Source organism: Octopus bimaculoides, chromosome 4, assembly GCF_046866305.1.
Source record: "Octopus bimaculoides isolate indiv1 chromosome 4, ASM4686630v1, whole genome shotgun sequence".
In the NCBI taxonomy this organism is placed as follows: Eukaryota; Metazoa; Mollusca; class Cephalopoda; order Octopoda; family Octopodidae; genus Octopus; species Octopus bimaculoides.
This window is the reverse complement of record NC_142931.1, coordinates 124,375,095-124,389,189: the sequence shown is the minus strand read 5'-3', so window position 1 is coordinate 124,389,189 and position 14,095 is coordinate 124,375,095. Positions and strand designations below refer to the sequence as shown.

The window sequence follows — 14,095 nt, the reverse complement described above, 5'->3', positions numbered from 1 at the left end:
TGGTTAGGGCAGCGGACTCGCAGTTGTAGGATCGCAGACTGCAGACACAGTCTTGAAAGGTTTAGTTGAACAAATCAACTCCAGTACTAATTTTTCTGGCATGGTCATGTGATGCTTATAGAAGACGACAGCTGTGTAAAAAAGTGCCGATCTCTAACTGTGGAGGGAATCTGTGGTAGAGGTAGACCCAGGAAGACATGGCACGAAGTGGTGAAGCATGATCTTCAAACTTTGAGCCTCATGGAGGCAATGACTAGTGACCGGGACCTTTGGTAATATGCTGTGTTTGGGAAAACCCATCACGCAAAGTGAAATCGTAATCATGGCTGATGCTGGTGTCATGTAACTGGCACCCATGCACGTAAAAAGCACCTTTCAAGCATTGGGCCTCACGGAGGCAAAGTGGCTGAGTTCCTTTCAAGTGTTGGGCCTCATGGAGGCAATGACCGAGACCTTTGGCATTATGTTGTGCTTGAGAAGAAAACCCACTAAGCTGTGCAAAATTGCAGTTGTGGCAGATACTGGTGACATGCAAATGGCACCTGTGCCAATAGAACATAAAAGCACTCATTGCACTCTCAAAGACACTGGCTTTAGGAAGGACATCCAGCCATAGAAAACCATGCCAAATCAGACTGGAGTCTGGTGCAGCCTTCCAGCTTACCAGCCCAGATCAAACCGTCCAACTCATGCCAGCATGGACAATGGACATTAAATAATGATGATGATGATATTATGACCAGGTTCCAACCCAGGCTGCAGCAACAAATTTTACCCGCCACACTTCTCGATCCAACTTCACTGGCTCGATATCCTGGATACATTTCAGGCCAGTGTCTGCAATCAAGTTGTTGATGTAAGTGTGAATAATGTTTTTCTCTTCTTACATTACCATGAAGTGGGTTCCACAAGACTAATTTGGATGCTGCCAGCTCAGGGTGGTGCACACAATGACCAGACAGTTGCAGCTGTGCTTCCTGATCTTCTCACTAATTTTCAGCAGGTCACCATAAAGGTATTCATTTGTCACATGTCACTGCCATTTCACATTTAGGGCTATTCGTAGCATCCATTTATCCCATTTGATAATTTCATTGTCAGTGTCCATGTGTCACTGCCAGATAATAGCAATGATTTGACAGTTGCAATGATTTTGACTTGCCTGAGCAATTTAGAGTTCCAGACTTTCTTTAGTTTGTGACAGGCTGTGCCTTCCTGATCTTGACTTCACAGATGATATAGCACTCATATCTAATGAAACAGATCAAGCTCAACAGCTGCTCAGCAGAGTAGAAACATCAGCAGCTAAAATATGACTGCACACAATGTCAAGAAAATGAAATACATGTCTTTCAACTAATCAAGTTATACTGAACTATTTGCTTTGAGCAGTTCCAAATTAAATGTTACAGAAGACTTCAAGTACTTAGGTGGTTGGATGAGCAGTTCAGAAGCAGACATTAACTTTTCATGCTGAAACTAATTTTGTGATTCATTTATTCCGGAATTTTTTTTTTTTTTAATATTTGAATTTTCTTTTTAATATTTAAATATTTTAAATATTTTTTTTAATATTAAGGTTTAAAGTTTGGTCATTTTAACCCAATCAGAAAATAGGATTTGGAAGCTAGCATTTTCTGCATGATAGCTGTCTATCACAAAATGAAAGTAAAAATATTACATCAATGAAGTTTTAAACAAAATGAAAGCAATTACATGTCATATCAAGAGAGGGGTGGGAGCAGCAGGTGTGAGAGATATATATACATATACAGAGAAAGAAAGAGAGAAAGTGTGATAAATATATATAAAGAGGGGGAAAGTGTAATAAACAGATAGGAAATATAGAGATAGGTAGATTTGGTGATCTGAAAGTTGAATTATTTCTCGTAATAAATCATGTTTTTTGATTAATATTTATTGAAAACCTTCTCCTTTGGGAAGTACATTTCAAAAATCAAATCCATTTTCCTCATGGACACACTGCTTCAGAACCTTTCAATGACATACATGCATGCATACATACATACATACACTCACATTTATATAGTATATATATACACACGCACATATATATGACAGGCTTATACACAGTTTCTGTCGATCAAATTCAGTCAGGAGGCACTGGTTGGTTTGGGGCTATACCTGAAGACACTTGCCTAAAGCGCTGTGAAGTGGGACTGTATCCAAAACCATATGGCTGCAAAGCAAACTTCTTAATCACACAACTATGCCTGCACCAATGTTTTTCTATCTATTATTTTACTGTACTGAAATAATTTAGTATTTTTGTTGTAACATTTCTCTTCTTGTTTATTCTTGTAACAAAATATAGAAATCATTAATACTATCATCATCATCATTTGCTCCAGCAAATAAACCAGCCCATCAATAAATGAATATAAAAAAACAGTCATTAATTACACAATAGTGCTAGTATTATATCACCGTTAGTTTCCTGCACAGGAGAACCTGTAAAGATTATGAACACAGCCCAAGTGTTTTCTGTGGTAACTCAACCTAAGAGTAAAAGTAGCCAATCTTGTTCAAATTATCTCTTACCACTCAAAAAGGAAATGATACAATGTTGTCACAGATTATGCAAAACGATGGGATGGTCATAGCTGGAATGCATTGATCCCAGGTTTCCGATATAAACAAAGGAAAGTTTTCAATTAAACAAAAAAGCTGAATGAAATATATGTGGTGACATGCTGTTGCCAGTACCACCTGACTGGCCTTCGTAGGATTTTCGAGTGAGATCGTTGCCAGTGCCCCTGAACTGGCTCTTGTGCAGGTGGCACATAAAATACCCCATTTTGAGCATGGCCGTTGCCAGTACTGCCTGACTGGCCTTCGTGCGGGTGACACATAAAAGCACCCACTACACTCTCTGAGTGGTTGGCGTTAGGAAGAACATCCAGCTGTAGAAACTCTGCCAAATCAGATTGGAGCCTGGTGTTGCCATCCGGTTTTACCAGTCCTCAGTCAAATCGTCCAACCCATGCTAGCATGGAAAGCGGACGTTAAACGATGATGATGATAATGATGATTACTACGAAAAGGTTTAGGGTGCAAGTTACAGTTTATTTGAATGGGTCAACAAAGAAGCCTCAATGTGGTCACTCAACCTGCTAGAAACCTCTCAAATCAAACCCTAATGTCTTACAGAAGGAAAACAGCAAGTTGACAGAATTCTTAGCACACCAGGCAAAATGCTGAGGCAGCATTTCATCTGTCTTTGCATTCTGAGTTCAAATTCTGCTTGGGTCAACTTTGCTTTTCATTGTATTTCTTTTTTTTTTGTGGGGGTGGTGATGATAAAATAAGTACCAGTGGAGTACTGGTGTCGATATGATTGATTTACCTCCTCCCCTGTAATTGCTGGTTTTGTGCTAAGATTTGAAACCAATATCTTACAGAAGGAAGATGTAGTCATACATACACACACACACACACACATTACATTACAAGTTTCAATCACTAGTCTACAGTTATGCTGCAGCAGCATAACTGTAGACCCTAACCCTAACCCTTGAAAGTTTAAGCTGATTATCTCAACCCAAGTACTTCGTTATTTATTTTATTAAAGCTGAGGAGGAGGAAAAGCCAAGTTAATCCGAGTAAGATTCGAACTCAGAATATAAAGGGACATAATCAAAAACCAGATCTGCCAATTCACAATACAAATGTAAGCAGTGCCTTCCATTGTTACTTGATTTTAACAACAGATATCTCTTCCATCAGATAAAACAGATTGTAGGCAGGAAATTAAGGGTAATCTGAGGAGAAATGCTACAATTTATGAGCAAAGGAGACTGTAGAAAAGATATAACATATAAGCATCACCACAATCATCATCATCACCATCACCATCACCATCACCACCACCACCACCACCACCACCATGATCAAGATCCCGATTGGTAATAAAGATGCTGGTGTTAATTTATTCTTTAAAACATCTTTTTTTCTTATCTTTTATCTTACTTGTTTCAGTCATCAGACTGCAGCCATGCTGGGGAATTTTTAGTCGAATGTATCAACCCCTGTACTTATCTATTTTTTTTTTTTTTAAGCCTGGTATTATTCCATTTGTCTCTTTTGCCAATCTATTAAGTTATGAGGACACAAACACACTAGCACCAGTTGTCAAGCGGTGATAGAGGACAAACACAGACACAAAGAAACACACACATACACTCACACATGCACACACACACACACACACACACACACACACATATGATGGGCTTCTTTCAGTTTCCATCTACCGAATCCACTCACAAAGCTTTGGTTAGTTCAAGGCTATAGTAGAAGACACTTGCTTAAGTTGCCACATAGTGGAACTGAACTCTGAACCATGTGGTTGGGTAGCAAGCTTCTTACCACACAGCTACACCTGTGCCTAGTCATGCCTGCACCGAGTCACACCTGTGACTGGTAGTTTTCTATGCAAACTTGTCATCATTTTAACATCCACTTTGCCATGCTTACATGGGTCAGATAGAATTTGTTGAAACAGATTTTCTACAGTTGGAAGCCTTTCCTTTACCAACCCTCGCCAGCCCAAAAGCAAGGTAATAATTCCCCCATGGCTGGACATGCTTCAATGGAAGAATGGAAATGAGGGACACTACTAACATGATGATGACATTTGTTTATCTCTATATGTCAAGAAGACAAGGAGCCACAAACACACACACACACACACACACACACAACAAGCTTCTTTCAACCAAATCCACTCACAAGGCTTTGGTCAGCCCAAGACTATAGTATAAAGCACTTGCCCAAGGTGCTATACAGTGGGACTGAACCCAAATCCATGTGATTGGGAAGTAAATATCTTAACCACACAACCATACTTGTGCCCATTAACTACTGTACAAAACTACCCATAAATGTAAGTGATTCTCTTATCAATACTTCTGTAAGTATGGTGAAGTCTAGGTTTTGTCAAGGAGGTCTAATAGCATATAAACATATCCAAAGCTGTCTCCCATACTTGTGAATATAATTAAAATAATATAACTGTCTAATTTTGTATTTTCTCACCATTTAATTATTTCTAATTGGCTTTTAACGCTCACTTCATTAAATATGGTATCCACTAACTTGAATGTTTTTCATGTAGATGGCATTTCTGAGCAATTTATTTCTAAAATTATGATCCATTATATGAGCAATGTAAACCTGAATGAATGGTAAGGGTACAAATAAACTGGGAATGCAGCTTGGCATTAAAGAAATCAGCCACTTGATGTGGCCTTATTAATATGGACCTGTGATGAAAATGGAGAAATCCTGCTGAGCAAAAAGTGCCATGGATATATAGCAAAGCAGGTATGAGCCATGTTAGGTGGCAACTGAAAGAAGTTGTATGCGTGCGCATGTGTGTGTGTGTGTACATGTGTGTGTACATGTGTGTGTGTACGTGTGTGTGTGTGTGTGTGCATGTGTACATGCATGCGTGTATGCATGAGTGCATGTGCATGCTTGAGTGTGTGCATGAGTACATGTGCATGAGTACATGTGCATGAGTACATGTGCATGAGTACATGTGCATGAGTACATGTGCATGAGTACATGTATGCACACGCAGGTGTGCATACACATATGTGTGTGTATGTGTGTGCATGTGTGTGTATGTGCATGTGTGTGTATATGTGTGCATGTGTGTGCATGTGTGTATGTATGTGTATGTGTGTACATGTTGTTCTTTGACCAGACTTTGTGCAATAGTTGTAAATGATTGTTATTTTCATGTCTGGTATGGAGACACATTACTTTGCCTGGAAACAGGGAAGGATTGGCAACTGGAATAACATCCAGACATAGAAAAAAACCTGCCACAACAAATTCTGTCCAACCCATGCGAACATGGAAAAGTGGATGTTAAAAAACAATGATGATGATGATGGTGAATCACCAGCTGAAAACAATAAGTTCTCTAAATATCACTAAATGAAGCAATATACATAATTAGCAGGTCCCAGCAAGCAGTGGGACAAGGAGGAAATCGGGATATTTATAACAGCTGATATAGTAGGAGTAAAGTAGATTAATGAATAAAGGAATGACTGAATGGTAGGGACGATGATGAAGTCAATGACAACAACAGTAACCAAAATATGAAATATTAATTAGCAGCCTTTATTGTCTAAATGAACAGAACAACTTGAATCAACATACACCGAAGATGAGTTGAACCAGTTCCAACCAATGAGTCCACAGCTGTAGTAGCTTCACTGGGGTTCACTGATGAAATTTCACTTGAAATATGATTCTCTGAGGCAGTCTCTAGTAGCAAGCATTATTATACAGAACAATGTATGCCATTTGTAAATATAATAAGGTGGTAAACTTAATCTGCATAAAGCAGTGAGCTAGCAGAATCATAAGCTCATCAGACAAAATGCTTAACAGCATTTCTTCCAGCTCTTTATGTTCTGAGTTCAAATCCTGCAGAAGTCAAATTTGGCTTTCATCCCTTGGGGGAGGTGATACAGTAAAGCACCATTCCAGAACTGGGGTCAATGTAATTGATTTGTCTCTTCCCCTAAAAACTGTTTGCCTTGAACCCTGCAGGGAACTGGCATCCTCTTCAGGAAAAATGATGTGATCTCTGTCATTTAACACCATGGAAAACCAGGTAACCAGCTTTATGAATCTTAGGGGTCAAGATAAAAAACAAAAAAAAAATCTGTCAACCATCACCTGCTTACTGGGTTCCTCTAGATCTAAACATCTGGATTAGATCTCATCGTCATCATCATAATCTAGCATCTGTTTTCCATGCTGGCATGGCTTAAATGGTTTGACTGGAACTGGTAAGCCAGAGAGGTGCATCTGGCTCCAATCTGTTTCTATGGCTGGATGCCCTTCCTAACACCATTCACTCCATAGAGTGCACTGGGTGTTTGTTATGTGTCACCAGCATGGAGGCTTTTTATGTGTCACCAGCACAGGTGCCTTACACATGTCACTGACACAGGTGCCTCTAACATGTCCTGGCACGGTGCCTTTTACATGTCACTGGCGCAGGTGTCTTTTACATGTCACCAGCACAGGTGCCTCTTACATGTCATCAGCATAGGTGCCTTTTACGTGTCACTGGCACAGGTGCCTTTTACATGTCACCAGCACAGGTGCCTCTTACATGTCATCAGCATAGGTGCCTTTTACGTGTCACTGGCACAGGTGTCTTTTACATGTCACCAGCACAGGTGCCTCTTACATATCATCAGCATAGGTGCCTTTTACGTGCCACTGGCACAGGTGCCTTTTACGTGCCACTGGCACAGGTGCCTTTTACATGTCACTAGCACATAAGTATAAGAATACCTCCTCCACTCTTACCAGTTTTAGAGATCCTAATAAAGGTCATGAGCAAAGCATTTGCTCTTAACAAAGTGATCGTGAAAAAAAAACCCACTTACTTATAGAAAGCGTTCATGGCGTTTCTGTTTTGTTTCTGTCGTTCTTCTTGCATTTTCATATCATTGGCCTTCATACTGTAGCCGACACCCATCATAACATAGATGCGTGACCGGAGGGGATGGTCCCCCTCAATGGCTATAGCTCGTTCAGCAAAGTCAATCCCCTCATTATACTGAAATGAATAAATAAATAAATAAATAAAAGATTCCATGCTAATGTATGTAGATTGTTTCATACCTTCAGACAGATAAAAAAAAAGGTGGGGAAATGAAATGAATTTAACACAAATATCGTAAAAATTGATAAGACAATAGTGTTCAGAACTGTTTTCTCGTTTTTAGATTTTAGTGTTTAACTTCATTCCCTTTTATTCAAGAGTTCAAATCCCACCAAGATCAACTTTGCATGTCTTCATTTAGGACTGATAAAACAAATACCAGTAAAATACAGAAGTAGGACAATTCAATCACCCACATAGTACTCATCTGTTTCCATTTGTATAAACTTACCAAATACTAACTTCTAATTCTCCAAACTCTAAATTTAACAACACTAACTTTGTCATACCTCTCACCCAAGCTAGAAGATCTGTCCCAACAGTCTATAATAGCAATGCCTTATCTCATTAGTTATAATCTTTAAAAGATGAAAAAAAGAAGTGTATGAAATTCCTGCACTCACCTGATAGAGGTATTCTATGCAGATGCGCGCTGCTTGCAACAGTAGAGCTGGGTTCTTTGGTTGCTGCCGAGCACACTCATTTAGCACCAGTACTGCACGGCTATACTAACAGCAAAGGGAAATATAAAAGAGAAAGATTTAAGTTATTTTTAATGGTAAAAATAAGAAAATTTTAAGAATTTTAGTATAATTTTGACATATATGAAAAAACATTTTTCTGATAAATTTCTCATAACAGAAAAGATTACCAAAGCAATAACACTTTTCTTAGTTCATTATCTACATTAATATTTACCAAGAAGTTGTTCCCACATTTACTAATTTCTTAAACTTTCCATGATCTATTATTTTATAGCTAGTCTAGACGACCTGTGTACATTAATTAATTTTCAAAACAATCAAGACTCTGAAAAGGTTTAATAAAATAGCTGGTCATTCAGCTGATAGGTAGAATACAACAAAAGATGTTAATTGATAATGAGAACTTATATTATTTATGTAATAATAAGATTTCAATTGAGATATTCATTTAAATATGAACACTTTAATACAAGCAGTTTGGATGGGCTAGTATTATGGAATTAATAGCAATATCAGAACTGTTGGTATTGAAAATATTAATATTTTAGCATTCAGATTACTCTATCAAATATAATGCATATTTATTCACATTATTTTGAATTAATCATGCATTATCTTGTAACTTTGAGATTTGGATGATGTGAATGTTATTTTTAGAATGACACTGAAGGATAGGTGTGAGAAGCTAGATCTGGCAAGTTTGGATTTTAAAATAGGTAGAATATTTCGGCCGGATATGGCTGGTTTAAATGCTAAAAGGTTAAAGTTTATTTTGGTTTTACAAACTGAATACTTGGGGCAAGACCACGGTTATTATTTATTGATACAAACTGAGATAAAATGATTGGAAAATATTAAATAACTTGAGAATTGAAAAAAAAAAAAGAAAAAGCATCTCTGCTGATATTTATGTTGAGTTGATATTTTAAAAAGTGCAATGATAAAATTTTGCAGATTGTGTCATTCTTATAAAATAGTACAGCAACAATAACACTAAAGTCTTGACTAACAGAATTCCAAGTATTAACTGCTACGATAACCAAACCACCTCAATGTAGGTAAATAGTAAAATGTCACTGAGTCAGATATAACAATAGTATTTAGTTCTGAAGAATAATATAACAGGTTCCATTGACTACTTTCATATGACAGTGATTAAATCAAAGCCACCCACAACATACAAAAAAGAATATATTTGATAGGATAAGTATGTTAAAATTTAACAGGAATCTAGTTAGATAACTAAGCAATAGAGTGGGAGGTATACTCTGTTTTTCTGTGATCACTAAGTGCTTCAGTGTATACTACCATCCTACCATACCTTACTGACAACTGTTCCCAAGCCTTAACAACAATAAGAAAAACAACATAATCTAGATATTATGTGAATAATGTTAGAACCATTAAGCTTTTAATAATCTTTTTCATGAGCTCAAAATACTTGGAGACAAAGAAATGACTCAATTGTTAAATGAGCTTAAAGTAACAGACAAGTCAAACAGGTTGGTTTTTCAAAAGAGTGTTTTATACATTATACATATACAACTATGTTGGTATGTATGTATGTGTATGTGTGTGTGTGTATGTATGCATGTGTGTGTGTATGTGTGTGTGTGTACACATATATACAATCCTGTATAAATACACATACATATATACATACACACACAAATATATACAGGATGTTCAGACTAAATTTAACAACTTTTTTTTATATCTCCTTTTTTCAGGAGCAGTGTAGGTGAACAGTCAACAGTGTTGAATAGAATAATGGTTAAAGGCTCAGTTGAGAAGAAGTTAACTGACATGGAGGGCTGGAAGCCATCTGAATATTGGAAAGAATTATCTGCGTCATGATGGTTCACGCCAGGTATCATAATACCAAGATTATCACAGCTGCTCAATGTTCTGTGGACACTGTAAAGGTTGTAAGATGTGACATGGACAGTTGTAATGGAGACTACAAAGCTGTGGCCCACATGAAAGGACATGGCAGACATTCTGACTGCGTCTGCATGCCAGAATTCACCCCCGCATCTTTGAATGGCACCTTAGGCTCAATTCACATGGTTATGTGAAGTTGCAGGTGTCTGTGGTCCTATCTTTGACTGGAGAGGTTTACTGCTAGAAGGCCATAAGTATGGTAGCACAATTCAGCTCCTTGCCAAGAGTCAGAAGTGATGGTCAGATAATTTCTATGACTTCACAGCCCCCAATTTCTGGTTTCCTAATTACCCTGATTATAATCCCATGGATTATTATGTGTGAGCGTGGTTTCAAAAGACACCAACCACTCTGCCTGCAACACCAAGGCATGCTGGTGACCAAAATCAAGGAGGCATTCAAAGATCTTCCCAGGGACACAGTGGAGAATACATGTGCCAGATTCCAGAGACATCTTGCAACCGTGATGGAAGATGAGGGCAACTACTTTGAGTAAATTGTTCTCTCCCAGTCATAATCTAGTTGATATTTTTTGATTTTTTTAAATACTTTTATTTTTGAATGGGATATTGTGTTTTTCCCTTTTATGCAAACTGTTGAATTTAGCCCAAACACTCTGTATGTATACACACATATACGCAAACATCATCATCATCATCATCGTCGTTTAACGTCCACTTTCCATGCTAGCATGGGTTGGACAATTTGACTGAGGACTGGTGAAACCAAATGGCTACACCAGGCTCCAATCTGATTTGGCAGAGTTTCTACAGCTGGATGCCCTTCCTAACGCCAACTACTCCAAGAGTGTAGTGGGTGCTTTTACATGCCACTGGCACGAACAATTTACTCAAACATATGAATATATAAGTAATTATATATATATATATAAACAATTGCAGTGTGGGAGATATTTGTAAGCCATTCAAGAACACACAAAGACTGTTAGTTTCACTTCAACATTTAATTTACATTTGTGTCGAAATATTTTCATCACTATGAAACAGCAACATATTCACTGACAAAACTTTAATCCAGAGAATATTAAATACATTAAATACAAAAAAAATATATATGTTTATATACAAAAAGGTCCAACTTACACAAATTAGAAATGATATCAGGTAAATAGCACCATTTGAGCGTGGCCATTACCAACGTCGCCTTCCTGGCACTTGTGCCAGTGGCACGTGAAAAGACATTCGAGCGAGTTCGTTGCCAGTACTGCTGGACTGGCCCCTGTGCAGGTGGTACGTAAAATACACCATTTCGAACGTGGCCATTGCCAGTACCTCCTGGCTGGCCTTCGTGCCGGTGGCACGTAAAAGCACCCACTACACTCTCAGAGTGGTTGGCGTTAGGAAGGGCATCCAGCTGTAGAAACTCTGCCAAATCAGATTGGAGCCTGGTGTAGCTTGCCTCCAGAAAGTGTCAGAAGTGGTTGTCAGGGAAATTCTACAACTACACCAGTCCCACTTTCTGGCCTCTTAATTCCCCCAATTCTAATCCCATGGATTAATATGTGTAGGTTGCAGTTAGGAAATACTCCTGTTCTGCCTGCAACACTAACACCAGGCTGATAGTCAAGATCAAGGAAGTGTTTCAAGATCTTCCCAGGAACATAGTGAAGAATGCATGCACCGGTCTCCAGAGCTGTGTTGAGACTGTGGCAAAAGATGAAGACAGCTACTTTGAGTAAACTGTTATCTCCCAGCCATAATCTAGTTGATATTTTTGGACTTTTTAAAAATACTTTTATTTTTGGATGAAATATTGTGCTTTCTTTTCCTTTTATGCAAACTATCCAAACACCTTGTGTATGTATGTGCATGTGTGTGTGTGTGTGTATATATATATAAGGTTAAGAAGGGTATTGGATTTAATTAAACCCAAAAATAGGGTATTGGATTTAATTAAACCCAAAAATACAGGTAATACCGAGTAAGTGCTGTATACCGGCTAGTTATGCCCCATTCGTTGTATAAACAGGATTGGGGATTATAAGTCGTGTATTAGCGTGTGTATGCATAGAGAAAAGGATAAAGAATAGACTCTATCCATAAAATATATTTCTAACTCTGCCATTGTTCTCTTTATCCTTTTCTCTATTTATGCGTATATATATATATATATATTTTATATATATATATATATATATATATATATATATATATAAAGAGAGAGACAGACAGACAGATAGATATACATATATACATACACAATACACACACACACAAATATATATGTACACAATACACACACACACATATATATGTACACATAAATACACACATGCATACACATGCAAACACCGTATGATGAGATATATATATATATATATATATATATATCTTGCATATACTTTGAAAGATTCTTGATATGAAATTATGTGTTGCAACAGATGTTGTATTTTGGGAGGGCCTTTTTAACAATCCAAGGGCTTTTTTACTATCCAAACACCCTGTGTATGTATGTACATGCGTATGTGTGTATATATATATATATATATATATATATATATATATATATATATATATATATATATATATATATATATATATATTGAACACATTGAACACATACACTGGTTCTATTTCACTTCTTTTGCTTATTATTATTAGACTCTGAGTTAACTAATTAACCAATTAACTAATCTATTACTTGACTAACTGGTTTACCAATTTCTTGATTTGTCAGAATCTTCCATTGTTATTCATGATCTCAACAATGTTGCTCCACATATGTTACCCTATATCCAAACTGGATATGCTAGGTTTCGTTATTGTAGCTATACTTTTCAGGATATGTGTGAGTGACTGTGTGCGTGCGAGTGTGTTCTGGGTATATCTTTGTTTTGCTGGAGTTGAAGTTTTATATTTTTGTTTCACTTGACTAGTGTCTATGAACACAGGTGGTGAGTGTACACAATTATACATATACATCCATATGTGTAATATGCATCTATATGTAAGCATGCATGAGTGCGTGTATGCATGCATGAGTGCGTGTATGCATGCATGCAGGAACAAGTCTGCTTGTCACTTGTTCTTGTGTGTTATCATATCTAGGTATGTAGATATTCTGTAGCTGTGCGCTTCCCTTTCATTCTTTTCCCTCAAGAGATTAGTAAATCTCTAGATACATGTGTACTAATTTTCTCTCTCTCTCCCTCTCTCTTTCTGTCTCTCTCTTTCTCACTCACTCTCTCTCTCTCTCTCTCTCTCTCTCTCACACACAGACACCTATAAATTCACATCTATGTGCCCACCCATGTGGCCAACTATAAACTCTCACACACATACAAGCAAGCACATATGCATTGTGTATACAGAGTTTGATATGTATATTCATAAACATACACACTTACATACATATATGTGTGTGAGTGTATATATATATATATATATATATATATATATATATATATATATATATACATACAATTACACACATACACACACACACACACACAAAGGCAGGCAGGCAGGCAGGCAGGCAGACAGCCACACAGATAGGTACATTTATTTGCATATATATGCACATAGATACACAGATACACTGGCATTATTTATACATGTCCAGGGGCATACATAAGCATTTCAAGTCAAAGAAATTGTCGCAACCATTGAAGAAAAAGGGAGCTGGAAGGTTACTGCTGTTATTATTATCACTACCACTACTACCAGAACAGTATCATGGGAAAAACATAAGAAGACAGATGTCCAGTAATTTGAAATCAACAAAGCTGATGGCCAACGGAAATTGAATAGGGAATTAATATGCCTTCTTGCAAACAAGTCCAACAAAATGTCAGCAGACAGCCTGCCAAGCTATGTCCAACCAATGCAACCGCATGTCAACACCATGAGAGAAGTGATATGTGTGTTTGTGTGTGCGTATAAAGCCTTCAGTTGGGTCCCTCACTCCCTGACTTGGTGATTGCTAC

At 37.4% G+C, this 14,095-nt stretch overlaps 1 protein-coding gene across 1 annotated transcript in view; it reads right to left on the bottom strand.

The window, feature by feature from the left end:
* LOC106881176 (tetratricopeptide repeat protein 7B) overlaps positions 1–14,095 on the bottom strand; it is a 150,244-nt gene that overhangs the window by 66,902 nt on the left and 69,247 nt on the right. Inside the window, exons 10-11 of the mRNA XM_089351411.1 lie at positions 8,125–8,229; positions 7,443–7,615 (exon numbers count right to left, since the gene is read on the bottom strand). Coding sequence (XP_089207537.1) covers positions 7,443–7,615; positions 8,125–8,229 — 278 coding nt within the window. The remainder of the gene's footprint in view (positions 1–7,442; positions 7,616–8,124; positions 8,230–14,095) is intronic.